This window comes from Mirounga leonina, unplaced genomic scaffold, assembly GCF_011800145.1.
Source record: "Mirounga leonina isolate KUSES-001 unplaced genomic scaffold, KU_Mleo_1.0 Mir_180, whole genome shotgun sequence".
Classification (NCBI taxonomy): Eukaryota; Metazoa; Chordata; class Mammalia; order Carnivora; family Phocidae; genus Mirounga; species Mirounga leonina.
This window is the reverse complement of record NW_023270469.1, coordinates 18,751,317-18,769,066: the sequence shown is the minus strand read 5'-3', so window position 1 is coordinate 18,769,066 and position 17,750 is coordinate 18,751,317. Positions and strand designations below refer to the sequence as shown.

General features: G+C 53.2%; 2 protein-coding genes across 2 annotated transcripts; one reads left to right on the top strand and one right to left on the bottom strand.

Annotated features, from left to right (window-relative positions):
- Positions 1 to 215: 215 nt before the first annotated feature.
- CIAO2B (cytosolic iron-sulfur assembly component 2B) lies at positions 216 to 2,127 on the bottom strand. Its single transcript, XM_035025038.1, has 5 exons — positions 1,920 to 2,127; positions 1,683 to 1,762; positions 1,317 to 1,442; positions 818 to 863; positions 216 to 426 (listed from the first exon to the last, which is right to left on the bottom strand). Exons 1-5 carry the CDS (start codon positions 2,062 to 2,064, stop codon positions 329 to 331), a joined length of 495 nt encoding a protein of 164 aa, XP_034880929.1. The 5' UTR covers positions 2,065 to 2,127; the 3' UTR covers positions 216 to 328.
- Positions 2,128 to 3,526: 1,399 nt separating this feature from the next.
- Positions 3,527 to 15,780, top strand: CES2 (carboxylesterase 2). The gene is made up of 12 exons (XM_035025029.1): positions 3,527 to 3,602; positions 7,939 to 8,143; positions 9,016 to 9,157; positions 9,978 to 10,111; positions 10,193 to 10,451; positions 10,716 to 10,814; positions 11,081 to 11,221; positions 11,341 to 11,421; positions 11,673 to 11,817; positions 12,233 to 12,370; positions 12,897 to 12,969; positions 13,428 to 15,780. The coding sequence occupies exons 1-12, from the start codon at positions 3,527 to 3,529 to the stop codon at positions 13,612 to 13,614; spliced, it is 1,680 nt and encodes a 559-aa protein (XP_034880920.1). The 3' UTR covers positions 13,615 to 15,780.
- The last annotated feature ends 1,970 nt before the right edge of the window (positions 15,781 to 17,750 follow it).

The following is a 17,750-nucleotide window of genomic DNA, read 5'->3' as shown; positions in this document are numbered from 1 at the left end:
ACTGTTGAATATAGATGGTGGATATACAGGTGTGTTCACTACTCTCAATTTTTTTGTATACTTGCAACTTTTCCTGATGAAACCATTGGAAGAAATTTTAAAAATGCACTGCATCTCATCATCCCAGCCTGTATAGGAACTTGTACTCACGATTACCATCTCCTCCCAAACCCCGGGATGACCCAAGATGAAAGATTCTGAGACACACTGGGAAATGAATATAAATTAAGGGTTTATTACAAAATGCAAAATGTTAGTTTCTCATTGTCAGTGATTCAAGAAAACAAGGCCATGAGCCCTGGGTGTGACTGGGGGCAAGAAGCCAGGCTCAGGAGCGGGCTGACAGGCACTGGTTCACAACCTCCAGCAGGTGGGTATTCTCTAGGGCGGCTGCTACCCGTTCCTTATCTGCAAGCTGCTTGTTCACTGGATGGGAAAGTAATGGAGAAGGATCAAAGCCAGGCTCCGGCCAGCCTGCCAACCAGCCCCACTTCTAACCCTTGTATATATACATACACACTTGCACCAACCTCCTGTCACCTCCTTCCCAGGACCCCAAGCCTCGACCAAGCTACCCAAACCACCTGCTGCCCCTTGTACTATTAAGTCTGACACACCCTGGTCCTGTGTACTTAGAGGGAGAGGGCAGGATTGGAAGAACATGGTAAGCATAGGACACTTAAGCCAGCTTCACTCTAGGCTGCCACCTCCACTGAGGACTCACCCACCCAGCCCTCCTCCTTCCATCTTGCCCTACAAACCACCATGGCAAGGGGGAAGCCTCAGGGCCAATGCCTCAACATCAGCCCACGCTTACCTGCATGCTCCGAGGCATGGGTCCCCGGTGTAATGTGCACATCCATCTGGGAGGGAGATAGGTGGGGTGTGAGGACTTATCACCTATCTACCCCCTCGTCCCCTTCCCCCCACTCATCACCTTCCACTGATCCTCCTAATCATGACTGTGGACTCTGGACCTCCCATTATGCCCCAAACCCACCCACAGCCACTCCATCTCTACCCAAAGAACTGACTGCTACTGTTGACTTAAAGGCCTGCCTCTGCCCCATCCATGCTCCAAATCTATCTACAGCTTCCTACTCCCCTTCCTGCCACACTCACTACTTTTCTGCACTTTCCAGCACAGGCCTTTATATTTGTTGTCCCATTCAATTGGAAAGGCTCCGCCCAGTTTCATCACCACTATGTGGGATCCTTGCAGGCCTCACTCAGATGTCCACATTCATGCTCTCCATGTCTTCCTCAGAAGCAGAAGCTCACCCCTGTCCTACCCCTGGGGCTCAGTTCCAATTTACCTTAAAACGCTGGGGAAGGGATCGAAGAAGCTTGACTTTGATGGATAGGCCAATAAGGGTGGCCATGCTGCAGTGTGGAATGGTGGGTGTGAAGGCCACGGCCACCGTGCTCTCAGGATCGCTCACCTAGTTGAAGAATGAGATCTCAGAAGAAGGCACTCCCTTCCTCTTAGTATGTTGCTTCAGCCAAATCGTCTAACCTCTAGGGGCCTGTTTCCTCACCCACGAAATGGGCACAGCAATCCCCCCCTTCCGAGGATCCCCTGACGACTCCGTGAGCTGACAGAACGCCAGTCTCCTGGTGCAGATGAACTTTTCTGACTCTTCCGAACCATCTGCCCCCCACGGACGCTGGCAGTGACTCACCTGAACCCGGACTTGCTCTACTACGTTCAATTCTTCCAGTGTCAGTGGATGCTCCGGGTCATTAATGGAGCGAATCAGATGTGGCAAGTGAAGGAAAAGGGACTCTGCCTTAGCCCACTCAGAACCCTCCGCCGGGAATGCCCGGCCCTGATACAGCGCCACTAACTACTGGACATCATCACTTCAGCCCCCTCCCAGGCCCCCGCGAACCCGCCCGCGTGCGGCAGCGGTGGATATCGAAGATCTCGCGCGCGTCGATGCTGTCTGGAACCTGCTCGTCCTCCTCGCCCGCAGTCACCGGTCGCTCCCCAGAGCGCTCGTAGATGAGGGGGTTAGCGTTCTCCAGGAGGCCGCTCCCCACAGCGCCGCCGCCGCCCACCATCCCGAAACCGCGCCGGCCGCTGTAGGCGCGCACTTCCGCTCCCGCAGGAGCACTTCCGGGGAACGGGCAGGGGGCGGGGCGGGGCGTGGCGACGGGGTCGCTTGTGGGACATGCTGCACCGCCCTACTCGACCTGGGTTTTGAGGGGGAGCGGTGGCCTCGGTGCCGTCTGTACGTTAACCCGGAGAAATGCAGACCACCCCGGCGAATACACAGAGAGGGCACTCGAGCGGCACGGGGCCGTTGGAGCCCGTGAGTTAGGTGCTGGACGGCGGAGGCCACGGCTGGCTCTTGGGGACACTAAAGACCGGCCAGGCGTATCTTCGGGCACCACTTCCTCCAGGAAGTCGGCCCTCAGGCTGGGCAGGTCCCCGCGTACCAAGCGTCCTCTGTCCTGGCACCGTTTACTGCTTTTCGGAGCCACCCGGTGACGCACCTGCCTCGCCCTTTCCACCTGGGCCCCAGAGTGCCCTGCCGAGTCCCTAGCACACGGACCCGCAAGCGCTCCTTAAATGTTTGTCAAATAGATAAATGACCGATCTTTGCGGGAGGTGGGGAGAGGGGAAGCCATAGGATTGGGTTGCCGTTGTCCTTAAGATAATGCCACAGACGGGCGCCTGGGTGGCTCAGTTGGCTAAGCGACTGCCTTCGGCTCAGGTCATGATTCTGGAGTCCCTGGATCGAGTCCCACATCGGGCTCCCTGCTCAGCAGGGAGTGTGCTTCTCCCTCTGACCCTCCCCCCTCTCATGTGCTCTCTCTCAAATAAATAAATAAATAAATAAAAACCTTAAAAAAAAAGATAATGCCACAGTCATGGGTGCATTTCAAAAGGCAGGCTGTGGCTGAATAGGGAGGAGGCCCGCGGAGACCCTCAGATTAAGGAAAATAAGGCACGAGGGACCTTGAGGTGGACCCAGACACTGAGTCCTGAAAGCAAGGAAGAGCTCTCAGGATGGGCAGTCCCACCTCCCTGCCCTTGCTCATATGGTTCCCTTCACCCTGAACAAAGGTTGTTCCCATTTCTACACCTGGGGGAATCCTGATCGTGCACCTCCTCACGGAAGCTCTCCCGGGTTCCACAATCACAGCTTATTGCTCCCTCTCTCTAGCCCCGAACACCCTTATCAGGCCTGTGACCATGAGGACAGTGAACACAGTGACTCCAGTTTTGAGGAGAGGGTTGTTGGTATTGTGGAGGGGCTGCAGAAGCCTCGCCGGCCCTTCTGAGGAAGCCCAAGGGGGTCTGGGCAGAGGGGAAGTGGCCATGCAGTGCCCGCCTGTCACTGGTTTTTGCTGTTCAGTCCGCCCCCCGCGCCTCCCCCGCGCTTTCCCTGCCCAGCTAGCCCCGCCTACTCCTAGACCAGTCCAAACTCCAGACCTGGTTGAGACATTCTCTGAACCGCCGCTGGATGGGCACCAGGGCAGTCTTTGGGTGAAAACAGCAGTGTGCTGCGAATAGACCATGCTGCTGGACCGACTTCGCGTGCGGCTGAACGGCGTGGTCTGTGGGCTCCTGCTTTTCCTCGTCCTGGGCCAGGGTGAGGCTCTTTCGAGGGGCGGCAAGGACTGGGATGGGATTTGCCAGATTCTGCAGAGACAGGACCTGAGACTGCAGGAGGGAAGGCCCCAGGGAGGTGGATTAGGGTGGAGAACCACAGTATGGGGAAACTTGCACCAGACCCAATGCTTCGAAACCCCTGGCTGGGCCCCCTGAGGTGCAGAGAGAGTCGTGGCTGACCGAGGTCACACAGTACGGAGGGGCAAGCGAGGCCAGGAGCTCTGAGGGGCACCTGGCGAGGCAGGCGGGAGTGGGGTCATGATTCAGGACGTTTCCTTCTTAGTGTTTGTGGTAGAGCTAGCGCTGCCTGCGAAAAATAATAATTAACTTCCTGCCACGGTTTGGCTCTGAGTGTTGCGCCCTTGGCCAGAGGGGCGTCCCAGCACCTGCCAAGTGCCCCTCCAAAGGGGCCCAAGTCAAGATTACTGGCTCTTGAGGAATCTGCGCAAGCCCACACCCCTGCATCCTAAAGCCTGTCTGTTGGAGAGATTGTCATATCCTTCTATTCACCTCATGCATCCATCTGGGGTGAGGTCACCTTTTGTTCTCCAGAGCAAAGGTGATTGCACTTCGGGCCAACTTCCATTTCTCCTGGCTGTTACCAGTAGCGTAGGCTATTCTGGAACCATGCATGGGGCCTCCGCAGCTCCTTTGCCCCCTCTTAACTGTGTGATCCTCTCACCCCAAATGGCCCTACCTGTGAGACCCAGCTATCCTCCCCTTTCCCAGTCCGATCTGCCCTGGAGGCATCAACATTAATCCGTTTCACATGGCCCACCCCAAGAGGCTTCCGCCCTTCCCAGCTGCTCACCAGGCTCTCAGAGGTCACTGAGAGCCTCCAGCAGGACAGTTTGCTAGGCCTTGCTGATACCTCCCTTTAAAAAATGTTAATGTTTCAGATTGGACCTACATTCAAAAAGAAAAAATGGACAAGCCGTAAGAGGGCACAGGTGATAATGTCTGACCCTCTCCTGTTCCATCCCATCCTGGCTCCTTCACAGGGACCATTAGGATCCCCAGGGCCTTCTACACACTGCTCAGGAATTTACTCCTGAGGATGCACACAGGATGCACACATCCTTGGTTTTCACCTAAATGATCACAAACTCCCTCCTTTTCTGGCACACAGCTTTTTCACTTCCTGACACAGGGGGTGACCTCCCCACAGCTGTACATGCTAGAGCTTCCTCATACCGTTTCCTGCAAGGGTTTCTCTTCAAAGAGGAAGCATCCTTGATGTAACTGGCCTCTGATCAGGGACATTTCAACAGGTTGTGTCCTTTGCCATAACAATTTTCAGGCATTGGAGGCCAGTGGCCATAGTGAATTACATGGACAGATGTCCCACCTGTGTAGACAGCATGTTACTGGGGGGAGGGGTGGGCCTTTGACTTGGGAAGACATTGCTTAGTTGCCCTCGGTGGAACCTGTGAGTGGCTGCTGACCCCGGCCTTATCCACACGCTCTGGCATCAGGCTCATGTGCATCAGTGTTGATCCAGTAGGTGATCTGAGCAGGGAATAGGCAGGCGAGCTGGGAAGGGAAAGGTGGGTCTGGCAGGGGAGTGGGACTGAACAGGCAAAAACCAGTAACAGGCAGGCACTGCATGGCCACTTCCCCTCTGCCCAGACCTCCTTGGGCTTCCTCAGAAGGGGCGGCGAGGCTTCTGCAGCCCCTCCACAATACCAACAACCCTCTCCTCAAAACTGGAGTCACTGTGTTCACTGTCCTCATGGTCACAGGCCTGATAAGGGTGTTCAGGGCTGGAGAACAGGAGCAATAAGCTGTGATTGGGGAACCCGGGAGAGCTTCCGTGAGGAGGTGCACGATCAGGATTCCCCCAGATGTAGAAATGGGAACGACCTTTGTTCAGGGTGAAGGGAACCGTATGAGCAAAGGTAGGGAGGTGGGACTGCCCATCCTGAGAGCTCTTCCTTGCTTTCAGGACTCAGTTTCTGGGTCCACCTCAAGGTCCCTCATGCCCTGTTGTCTCTGATCTGTAGGTAGTATAGATCCCTGAGGCTGTTTTTTGGTTTTGTTTGTTACTTTTTATTATGAACCGGGCTCAGTTAGGCCAAATTCTGCAGAAGCAGAACCTGAACCTGTGGAAGGAAAGCTCCAGGCAGGCAGGAGCTGGTGGAGATGACACCAGGGGAACTGGGAGCCGGACTGCTTACCTCCCTGCACCCTGAGGGGTAGAGAGGGTCGGCGCTGCCCGCAGCCACACAGCACCAAAGGGTTTCCGGTCTGTGGTAGAACACTATAACACACCCACTGAATCCATGACATACCTTCAATGATTATCAAGACCTGAGCAACCTGGTGTCTAGACTACCACCTCTCCCTTGCACCATTATTTGAAGCAAATCCCAGACATTATATCATCTGTAGATATTTCTATGTCCTATTAAGAGAAAAGGAATATATATATACATATAACAATATCATGATTTCTTAATGCAATCAAGTATCTAGCCAAATGTTCTTATTTCATATTATCTCATAGATGATACTAACAGGGTTTTTTTTTTTAATAATCAGGATTCAAATAAGGTCCATACTTTGAAAATTGGTAGATGTGTTGCTTATAACAGCTTTGCAATATAATCCACATAGCATACCATTCACCTGTTTAAAGTATACAATTCAATGGTTTTTAGTATATTCAAAAGTTCAGCACATCAATTCCTCCTTTCCCCCACCTTGAGCCCTAGGCAACCACCAATCTGCTTTATGTCTCTATGGATATGCTAGTTCTGGGCATTTCATATAAATGAAATCATCCCATATGTGATCCTTTGTGACGGACTTCTTTCATTGAAGATAAGGTTTTTAAGGTTCATCCATGTCGACATGTTCAGTACTTTTTTCTCTGTATGCTGAATGATGTTCCATTGTACAGGTGAGATACATTTTATCAGTTGATGGACATTTGGATTGTTTCCACTTTTTGGCTATTATAAATAATCCTGCTATGAGCATTCACGTGCAGGTTTTTGCGTGGATAGATGTTTTCAGTTCTCTTGGGCTTATACCTAGAAGTAGAATTGCTGGGTTGTATGATAACTATGTTTAACTTTTTGAAAAACTGCCAGATTGCTTTCCAAAACACCTGCACCACTTTACCTTCTCACCAGCAAGGTGTGAAGGTTCCAGTTTTTCTACATCCTTACCAATGTGTGTTATTATCAGCCTTTTTTATGTGAATCTCTTTGAGTCTTCGGTCTTCCTCTGCCTCTCTTTTATTTTCCTTGTAATTTTGTTTTTATATCGAAGAAACCAGTTTAGTTGTTCTGGAGAGGATCCCAGAGTTTGGGCTTTGCTGATTACATCCGTATGGTGTCTTTTAACTGTTTCCCTGCCCCCAGTATGCCTGTATGCTTGTGTTCATTTATTTGTATTCTAGAGGCTGGATCAGATTTCAATTTCAGGTTCTGCTTTGTTATGTTTCGGGGCAAGACTATTTCATGTGGGGCTATGGACTTCCATCAGAAAACATACATCATCTGACTTTTTGTGACAAAGTAAGTTGTTAACATCACAGTCAGATTTCAGCGAGCCTTTCTCTTAGCAGGAGTGAAGTGAACATTTCTTCCTTGGCGTATGAGCCATTTTTTGGTATTCCTTACTCTGAACGTATTCCCTCACCATTTCACAGTTATTCACCATATATGCACAACTGGCACACTTCTTTTTCATTTGTAGAAATTCTTTGTGTGTTAAGAATCTCACCTGGGCTCATTGTGTTAGGCGACCCTCAGTCGCTTCCTCCCCGCCGATCCCCATAGTAGGGCGGGCGGTACTTCTTACCGTCTAGTTACAGTGGTACCTCATTTTCGTAGCTCTCCTCACCATATCATCACTCTTGGTTTGAAAGATGCTTTCTTTATGTCATTTCTTGCCACTTAGAGCATGAGATCCCTAGGGACAGGAGCCTTGCATGTCCTATTCCCACAGTTCTCCTACTGCCTCATGTGATCCACACAGTCAGCAGAAAGGATACTCTCACCCCTTCAAGCTTATGTGACCATTTGTTTGAAGCTCCCAGGGCTCAACGATGGTGCTGGGTCCCAGGAAGCCTCGCTGAGTGTGGTGGAAAAGGCTGGGGCCAGATCCAGTGAAGAGAGTTGGGGGAGTGGGCGGGAGTGGGTTGGGGTGCTGTGGACACACAGGGTTAAAGGCAGGAAGTTTGTAAAGCAAGTGTTTGTAGATCAGAGTCCCTTCAGCTGGGGACCGGAAGCAGCCGGCAACTTCAATAGCCTGGGAGGGCAGCTGATGGATAGACTCAACCCTGATGTCCATTTCTCTGCTCACAGGCCAGGACTCTGCCAGCCCCATCCGGACCACACACACCGGGCAGGTGCGGGGGAGCCTCGTCCATGTGAAAGATACTGATGTGGGAGTCCACACCTTCCTGGGAATTCCCTTTGCCAAGCCGCCTCTAGGGCCCCTGCGATTTGCACCCCCCGAGCCTCCTGAACCTTGGAGTGGAGTAAAGGATGGGACCTCCCACCCAGCCATGTAAGCAGGGAGTCCAAGGAACTCCAGTGGAGGGTGGAGGGTACTCCAAGTTCTAGGCCAGGCTGCAGTTGTCATTTCGTCTAAACCCCCACGGCCAGTCTCCCCTCTGAGTTTAGTGGATCCCCACATGCATTTTTCCCATAAGCATGCAGACACTTGGAAGGGTAAAGTAACTTGCCCAGGCTCTGGGCTTGACACTTAAAGCAGAGATACACATCTGCCTCACTTCTAGCCATGTCAGGTGTTCTCTGCCCCCAGGGGAGGCTTGGGTTGGCTCCATGAACCCCGTAATAGCCCTTGACTCCAGCAGCAGGTACTATAGATCCCTGAGGAGTGGAGGACCCCCTCTGTGTGCAGTTACTGGGCCAGTGACAGGGCCAGCTGCCATGGGCCAAAGGGCATGTATATGTTCTTGCAACTGGAAACTCTGTGGGAGAGATGAGGTTCCCTGAGAGCCTGAGAGCCTGACTGGAGCTGAGGGCTGTCCCACTGCCCTTCTCATGAGAAGTTAATATCCATTCATTCGGGCAGCCCACGGATGTGGGCTACTCCCCTGTTCCACGCCTGTCTGGGTACAGGAATACAGAGCTGAATGTCAACACTTGCAACTCACGGCTCTCACAGAGACCCCCAAGAGTCAAGATTTCCTAGCCTCAGGAGGGTTGATATCCAAGACCTTCATAACCTTGAGGCCTCCCTGGAAGACGGGGCTCCCTCCCAGCTTCCCCAGAGCCTGCGGCCTGTGACTTGGTGTGGAGGGGCTTTGGGGAAGGACCGTGTGTGAGCAAGGTCTCGGGGGAAGTGGGACTGAAGGTGGCGGGGAACCAATCTGGGCCCAGGATCTGGTTTTGACCATGGTACGGCCCCGCTAGGTGTCTGCAGAACATCACTATCATGAATGCAATGGCTTTGAAACTGCTGAGTATGACCCTGCCTGTCACCTCCATGTCCGAGGACTGCCTGTACCTCAGCGTCTACACGCCTGCCTACGCCCGGGAAGGTTCCAGTCTGCCGGTGAGTGCCAGGCCCTGCCGGCTGCGGTGTGGGAGCACATTTCTTCTGCAAGAAGATTAGAAGGGCCAGGATCAGCCGGGGCCCCTCTGCAGTGTGGACCCTATTAAGAAGCCTCTCACTGTTGGGGCCAAGAGAGTGTTCTTACCCAGCATGAGTGGCTGACCCTCGGGCATGGGGTCATAGAACCCTGGCTGCTCCCGGAGGTCAGAAGCTGTGGCCCTGGGACGGACCCAAGACTCACCCAACCCACTCATGCCCAGGAGACCCACTCAGGTGCTGTATCTGTTGGACCAATGAGAATGGAGAAACTTTTAACTACCGTGCATGTGCGATGACACCCCTTTTCTTTTCACCTCAGAGAGAGTTCCAGGAGAAATGGAGCCAGGCTTTGGTACATAGGGTGGGACCCAAAGTATGAGAAGCCCAGTTTTCCTGATAGAAATTGGGTCACCTTCAGCCCAGGTCATGAAGACACCACCCACTCCTGCCTATCTATCTATGTGGTTAGGCACACAGAGCCAAAGTGGTGGAGAGTCGGGCGCCTGAGTGGCTCAGTCGTTGGCCGTCTGCCTTTGGCTCAGGTCACGATCCCAGAGTCCTGGATCGAGCCCCGCATCGGGCTCCCTGCTCGGCAGGAAGCCTTCTTCTCCCTCCCTCACTCCCCCTGCTTGTGTTCGCTCTCTCGCTGTGTCTCTCTCTATCAAATAAATAAATAAAATCTTTAATTAAAAAAAAAAAGTGGTGGAGAGTCCAGGTAGCAGCCCCAGTGGGGTTTGGGCTCGGTGGGAGCCACATGGTGTCTGTGCCTCAATTTCCCCAGGTGTTGGTGTGGATCCACGGTGGTGGTCTTGTGATGGGCATGGCTTCCATGTATGATGGCTCTGTGCTGGCGGCCTTTGAGGATGTGGTGGTAGTCACTATCCAGTACCGCCTGGGTATGCTGGGCTTCTTCAGGTGAGACTGGGGCTAGGCAGGGCAATGCCGGCTGAATGAAGCCAGGACAGCCCCATCATCCCTGTCCTTGCCACCTCTCAGCACTGGAGACAAGCATGCACCTGGAAATTGGGGCTACCTGGATCAAGTGGCCGCGCTACGCTGGGTCCAGCAAAATATTGCCTATTTTGGAGGAGACCCTGGCCTTGTCACCATTTTTGGCCAGTCCGCGGGTGGCACAAGCGTGTCCTCCCATGTCGTGTCCCCCATGTCCCAAGGACTCTTCCATCGTGCCATCATGGAGAGCGGTGTGGCCCTGTTGCCTGGCCTCATTGTCAGCTCATCCAATGCAGTCTCCACGGTGAGTACCCTGAACTGTGGGAAGCCAGACTGCTGCCTCATCTCTTACCTCTCAGCCTCCATTACTCTGTTAAGTGGGGATAACAAGGGGCCCCATCATGGGCAGGACTGTCCAGGCAGGTGGGCCAGCCCCTCTGGCTGAGACCTCCGAATCCACACCTAATACCTTGAGATTTGGGGTACACCTGCCCCCGGCTGGGACGTTGGGCAAATCCTTCTCCCCTGTTTGGAAGGATGAGCCAGCCCCTGCCTGGTCTCTTTACAGATGGTGGCCAACCTGTCTGCCTGTGGCCAGGTTGACTCAGAGGCCCTTGTGGGCTGCCTGCGGGGTAAAACTGAAGAGGAGATTCTGGCCATCAGCCAGGTTGGGCTGAATGGACGTGTGTATGGAAGAAGGGGACGAGTAGGGGTGGGGAGCCTGTGCTTTACATTCTCTGGGCAAGTTACTCCATCTCCACACCTTGGTGTCCTCACAGCCCTGGGTGGAAAGTTGAGGCCAGGCCATGCTAAGCCAATGGCAGGACCTCTTGGGGGAGGGGGTGTGAGCATCCTGGATGAGCTGGGAGCGGGTGAATGGGACTCAGAGCGCATCAGGAAATGTCTGGGACCTCACTTCGTGGGCCCTCTCAGCCCTTCACGATCACCCCTGGCGTAGTGGATGGGACCTTCCTGCCCAGGCACCCCCAGGAGCTTCTGGCCTCCGCTGACTTTCAACCTGTCCCCAGCATCATTGGTGTCAACAACGATGAGTACAGCTGGCTCATCCCCTCGGTGAGGCCCAGCCCCAAGCTCCAGGTGCCGGGGGCCCCCGGGGGTGGTGGGGCCAGGGCTCAGGGCATCAGAGCTCTAGGCCCATCCTACCCTCAACTGGAGATTCTCCCACTACCCAGACCATGAAAATCTCTGACACCCAGAAGGAAATGGACAGAGAGACGGTGAAGGCTATCCTGCAGCAAGTGTCGACAACGTTGGTGAGGCTTCTGGGGTCCTGCCCCAATGGAGGGGGACTCTTCTCCTGTCCAGAGGCAAGGGAAAACCCAGCCCCAAGATATCTTGTCCATGCAGTATCTCCCATGAGCAAAGGCTGGGGTCACCCCAGAGCTCAGCCCCTTCCTCCCATTCCCTATACCGCCCCAGAATCCATCTCCCCAAACCTGACCCTGCTGCCTCCCTGCTGCTGCCAGCCTGCCTAACCTGACTATTTCTGATCCCCCTGGGGTAGATGTTGCCTCCTGAGTCTGTTGACCTGTGGATGGAGGAGTACATGGGGGACAGTGGGGACCCACAGACCCTCCGAGTCCAGTTCTCTGAGATGATGGGGGACTGCATCTTCGTGATCCCTACACTCCAAGTAGCCAATTTTCAGCGTGAGTAAATCTATAAGGCCAGAGCAGTGAGGGGGCAGCTCAGAGCTATAGGTCCCTCGTGAGGTCTATTGGTGTCCAGGTCCCAACCCATGTCTATATATTGGGTCCTTAGGTGCCAAGCACTTGATGTCCCTCATCTCAGTAAATCCTCAAAGCTAGTCTAAGAGACGGACATTTTCCCCATTTTACAGATGAGGACCTTCAGTGACTTGCCCAAAACCACACAGCTAGGAAGTTCCGAGGTCATGATTTGAACCCAGGTCCTTCCCCCTCCTCTTACTCCAGCCAGGGGCTCCCTCACCCATTGTTCAGATTCCAACCAGCTTTGGACCTAGCTATCTTGTCACCACGGGTGATGCAGGAGAGCCCCAGGTAAGGGACCACCATGTCATGGCCTGTCCACCCCACCCCCTAGGCTTACACGCCCCGGTCTACTTCTACGAGTTCCAGCATCGGCCCAGCTTCCTCAAGGACATCAGGCCGCCCCATGTGAGGGCAGACCATGGTGATGAGGTATTCTTTGTCTTCGGAACCCTCTCTTGGAGAGGCTACGGTGAGTGTTCCTGGGAGAGGTCCCTCAGAGACTCCTCGTTCCCAGAATGGGGGACGGGGCCTTGCCTGGGTCCCTCCGTGAGGGTGACAGATGAGCAAACCAAGGCTCAGAGAGAGGATGGGACCAGGTGCCCAAGATCTTACAGTTAGAGAGGCTGAGCTAGAATTGGACTCCAAGACTCTTCAGAATGGGGCCTGTGCTCCCCCCACTCCCCCCCCCCCGAACCGTGGATGCCTGGCATGGGTGCAGAGGAGGGTGTTTCGCAGGCATATTTGTTTCTTAAATCACTTTCTGGTGTCAGGAGGAAGGAGAGAGCCTTCTCGGTTAGGAATGAGCCTTGTTGGGGCGAGGAGAGGGCCTGGCGCCCCAGGCCTGGGACGGGGAGTGGGCAGAGAGCCAGGCCAGGGAGGGCAGAAGAGGGCCCAAGGAAAAGTTGCACGTGGGCTGGCGAGTGTGGTGGGGGCTGACCTGTGTGCTGAACTGGGGTTGGCCTTCCCCTGGACCCTTTTCCTCTTGCTCTCTGTAGTTGAAGTCACGGAGGAAGAAAAGCTGTTGAGCAGGAAGATGATGAAATACTGGGCTAACTTTGCTCGAAATGGGTGAGATGTCACACCCCACCCCAACCTCCAGGGCTGGGGGGGGCTTGAACCCATTCACGGGCCCCCCTTTTCTGTTGTGACCTCATTAGCGTACATGTATCCTTAATTGCATGGTGGCTCCTTCCCCAGCTCCAGGTCCCACACAGACAGGGAGGGGCCTTGTGGGTGCTGGGTGCTCCGTCCATCTCCAGGTGACCTGGAAGAGGGGGACAGTGCTATGTTACCCACAGAGCCTCCCTCTGACGGGAAGGGAAGAAGCAGTCCAGGTTGCCCTGCCTCCTGGTGACACTCTAGTGGGAGGTAGTTTCTTTCCTAAATCTAGAAGCATCCCCCTGTCATTCCCCAAGGCCACCTGGCCTGTTTGGCACCTCGCCTGACCCCAGTTGGGGTGCCAGGTCTGGGCTCAGCAGGGCTCCGAGTGACTCTCCCCCTGCCCTGCTGGGTGGGCATGTCTACAGGGACCCCAACGGCGAGGGTCTGCCCCACTGGCCCGTGTTCGACCAGGAAGAGCAGTACCTGCAGCTGAACACGCAGCCTGCAGTGGGCCGGGCCCTGAAGGCCCAGAGGCTTCAGTTCTGGACGAAGACCCTACCCCAGAAGACACGGGAGCTAATGGAGGCGGAGGGGAAGCACACAGAGCTGTAGCTTCCTGTGTCTGGGGCTGAAGGGCCGGGGAGGGGGGGCTCGAGTGCAGGTGGGGGTCTGCCGGATATACCCACACACATGCACTGAGGAGCCAGGGGCTTTTCCTTCCTTCCCTTAGCCATTCATTCGTTCTGCCAGCCAGCCAGCCAGCCAGCCAGCCAGCCAGCCAGCCAGCATTTACTAAGAACCTACCGCATCTTGTTAGTTGCCAAGCCCCCATAGGTCCTCTCATGTTAGACGCACTCAGTGAATCCCCCCATTGGCAAACCCCAATGGAAATTCACACCGCACCGAGCCTCAGGCCCCGTCCCCTCTTCCTCCCCTCTCCCTTTGAAGGAGGGTGCTTTGGGAAGTGTTACCCACACCTGGCTCTCAGCAAGCCCCACGTGCTCCCATATTTGTACAGAGCCAGTAGAAAATCTGGATGCCAGGAACCCAGGAGCTCCGAGATCTTGGCCATCGAGGCCACCAACTACTGAGGATGTAGAAGTCCCCGTCCCCACCCATTGTCTCCTAGACGAAATGTCATCTACCACTTACATTTAAACACCCACCCAGTCACTTACCTGTGTCACACAAGGTGGCCGACTCCATTTTTTGTAAGAAGACTGAGCTTGTCCATGGGCCCCTGGAGCCTGGGCGAGCTGTTCAGTGGCCAGGAGAGCCAGATGGGTCCCTCAGCCACCCACCTCCTGAAGTCTGCCTTTATTTTCAGTGGTTCTGTGACACAGCTGGGGGGGGGAGGGCAAACTTTACACAATTGCTGCACATCAATACAGATGTTTATCTGTGAGATGTTCCCTGGAAGTAGGATTGGGAGACCAGAAAGTCCAGGAGAAGAGACTCTTTTCTCCTTGGTTCCAAATGTCTCTCCATCCAAGGAGATCTCTTTCCTTTTGGAATACTCCTTGTCAACCATTCCCCCACCCTCTGCTGACCTTCCCCCAACTCACCGTGGGCATCCACATGATCAGTTTTCCTGCTTACCCCATTGCCTCCCCTAAACTTTTCCTTCCCTCACCTTATCCAACCCCCCCCCGCAAAGGAAACCCTCTCTTACACAGTATTTGATCTCAGTGTGCAGAGATACCAAATTGTGTTCACAGCCTGTTTGCTCTATCAAAGCACTTTTTCTCTAAGAGGCTACAGCCTCCTTCTTCTCATAGACCTAGGAGTCCTGCTGTGCCCCTGCCTCTGACCAACTTGCCCTCTCCAGGCACTAGATTTTCCAGGAGGAAAGCCCCCTTCCTTCCCTCCACTGCCTGTAAGCCTAACCACAGAGCCTCCGGAAGTGGGGTCTGAAGGATGGAGACTGGCCACCAGATGGCAGACAAGAGTAACCTTAAGCCTGGGCCGTCTTGAACTAGGGAGAGGGGAGGGGCTTTCCTTTTAGGGGACACTGGTGCATAATGCTTCTCCTGCATCCTGAAAGCATTTATTGAGCACCCACTGCATGCATGCCTCTGTATGTTTTTCAGTCCTTCAGATGCACAATATACTTTCCAAAAGTGGGTTCCCAGTATTAGTTTTTTAGTCATCTTATTTTTTAAACAGTTTTATTGTGGAATAATTTACATACAATTAAATTCCTTTAGGTGTACGGTTTCACAAAGTTGGCTAAATATATGAGACATACAACCACCATCACATCAAGTTTTAGAATGTTTCTCTTTTTTTAAGATATTATTTATTTGTCAGAGTGAGCACAAGCCGGGGGAGCGGCAGGCAGAGGGAGAAGCAGGCTTCCTGCCAAACAGGGAGCCCGATGCAGGACTCCATCCCAGGACCCTGGGACCATGACCTGAGCCGAAGGCAGACGCTCAACTGACTGAGTCATCCAGGCATCCCTCAAGTTTTAGAATGTTTCTAAACTCCAAAGAGTTCCTTCGTGCCCCTTTGCAGTCAATCACTGCCCCGACCCTGGTCCCACACAGCCACCAAACTGCTTTCTATTGCTATAGATTGCCTTTTCTAGAATGTCATAGAAATGGAATCATTTATTACTGGTTTCTGTCATTTACCATAATGTTTCTGAGATTCAACCAGTGGTTTCCTTTTGTTGCAAAGTAGTATGTCATATATGGTATGCTACATTTTTTTCCATTCACCAATTAATGGACATTTGAGTGATTTCTATTTTTTGGCTTTATTAAAGTTGCTGTGAACATTTTGAGAAAGGTCTTTGTGTGGACATATGTTTTCATTTCTTTTTTTAAAAAGATTTTATTTCTTTGAGAGAGAGAGCACACACGAGCAGGGGGGAGGGGCAGGGGGAGACGGAGAAGCAGGATCCCCACTGAGCAAGGAGCCTGAGATGCAATGCGATGCGGGGGTTCGACCCCAGGACCCCAGGACCCCAGGATCATGACCTGAGCCTAAGGCAGATGCTTAACCGACTGAGCCACCCACTCACCCAGTGTTTTCACTTCTTTGGGGGAAATAGCTGAGAGTGGAATTGCTGGGTTATATGGCAAGTGCATGTTTAACTTTTAAAGAAAATGCCAACCTGTCTTCCAAAGTGACTGTACCATGTTTGTGCCCCACCAGCCACCTATGAGGGTTCTGATTGCTCCATAGCCTTGTCAACACTTGGTCTTAGTCTTCTACCGTTGATTAATTGTAGTGGGTGTGTAGTGATATCTTACTGTGCTTGGTTCCCCGTTTCAGTGTCTTTCTCTCTGTCTCTCTGTCCCTGTCTCTGTCTCTCTCCCGTCCTTGCTCGTGCTCTCCTGCATGTACCTATGGATCAAGCTGCAGGGAGAGGGATGGACCCCACCTGGAAGCCTGCCAGAGACAATCCGGGAGGGAAGTTTGATCCTGGGTCCCTCCAGCTCTGAGTGCCAGCTGGAACCCCACGAGAGAATCTGGCATCTTGTCTAGGCATGACCCTCACCCAGCTCCTCACTGAGCCAGCACTTCTGTTCGAATCAGTAAATATTTGCCAGTCCCCCGCACTCCCCACACATCCCCCCACCATCCCAACTCCCTGCCAGCCGTGCTCCCGACACCAAGGCCCAGAGGTGAGTCCTGCCTTTATTTGGGGTAGAGGCTGTCCCAGAGAGACAGACACCCTGACAGACGCCTGGCCTGAGGCAAGAACAGACGTCCAGTGGCTCTGGTTCCGTGTCTTGTGTTTTCACACATGTAACCTCAGACCCCGTGAGGTGCTTCCTAGAATCATCACTGTTTCCCAGACGACAAAACCAGACCCAGGGCTCTGGGTACAAAGTCACACAGCCAGTGCTCGGCAGGGCCGGGATTTGAACGCAGGAGGTCTGGCCCTTAAATCACGTCATTCTGGGATGCAGAGTAGGATTTGAGTTGTGAACAAGAAGCTTCCTGCTCCTCTTCCTCCACTCTCTCTACCTGCAGACCTCAGATCCTCCCGCCAGGAGCCCGAGGGCCTCTTGAGGGCAGTGCCCTGCTTCTGCCTTGTTACTTGAGGAGCCTCAAGAGAGGGGGCGGACATGAGAAAATCACGCCCAAAACACACCCTGGGCATCCTCAGTCCTGGGGCCCCGTGGCAGGGCCACCTAGGCCCAAGGCCCTGAGGCTTTACAAGGGTATCAGCAAGCCACAATGGAAAAGAGCTTGCCGGTCCTTCAAGACATTAAACACAGAATTACCAGGTGACCACAAGCCATTCCTAAGTGTATGTAGCCAAGAGAAATGAAAACATAGGAACTCACAGAAACTTGTACATGGGTATCTGTAGCAGTATTACTCAGAATAATCAAAAGGTAGAAACCACCCAAATGCCCATCATTGAATGAATGGAAAAACAAATTGTGATATAGCCATACAGTGAAATATTATTATTCGACCATAAAATGGGACCAAAGGACTGATATGTGCTACAACTTGATTGAACCTCAGAAACATTACGCGAAGTGAAGGAAGCCAGCCACAAAGGGTCACATATTGCCTGGTTATTATTATGTGCTATATCCTGAGTAGGTAAAATCCGGGGAGGCAGAAAGCAGATGAATGGTTATCAGGTTATCAGGGGGTGGGGTCGCGTAGCAATGGGAGCGATTATTGAACAGGTATGGGATATTTTGCTGAGGCAATGAAAGAGTTTTCTAACTAGAGAGATGTGGTAATTGCACAAAATTGCAAATACACTTAAGTGCCAC

Bases quoted from the DNA above. Each gene is read 5' to 3' on its own strand.
- CES2 (XM_035025029.1), top strand. From the start codon at position 3,527: ATGCTGCTGGACCGACTTCGCGTGCGGCTGAACGGCGTGGTCTGTGGG. The intron at 10,112-10,192 runs GTGAGACTGGGG...GCCACCTCTCAG, and splicing joins GGTATGCTGGGCTTCTTCAG to CACTGGAGACAAGCATGCAC. The intron at 12,970-13,427 runs GTGAGATGTCAC...GCATGTCTACAG, and splicing joins GCTAACTTTGCTCGAAATGG to GGACCCCAACGGCGAGGGTC.
- CIAO2B (XM_035025038.1), bottom strand. From the start codon at position 2,064: ATGGTGGGCGGCGGCGGCGCTGTGGGGAGCGGCCTCCTGGAGAACGCT. The intron at 864-1,316 runs GTAAATTGGAAC...TCTCCCTCCCAG, and splicing joins CCCTTCCCCAGCGTTTTAAG to ATGGATGTGCACATTACACC. The intron at 427-817 runs GTAAGCGTGGGC...TTTCCCATCCAG, and splicing joins CCATGCCTCGGAGCATGCAG to TGAACAAGCAGCTTGCAGAT.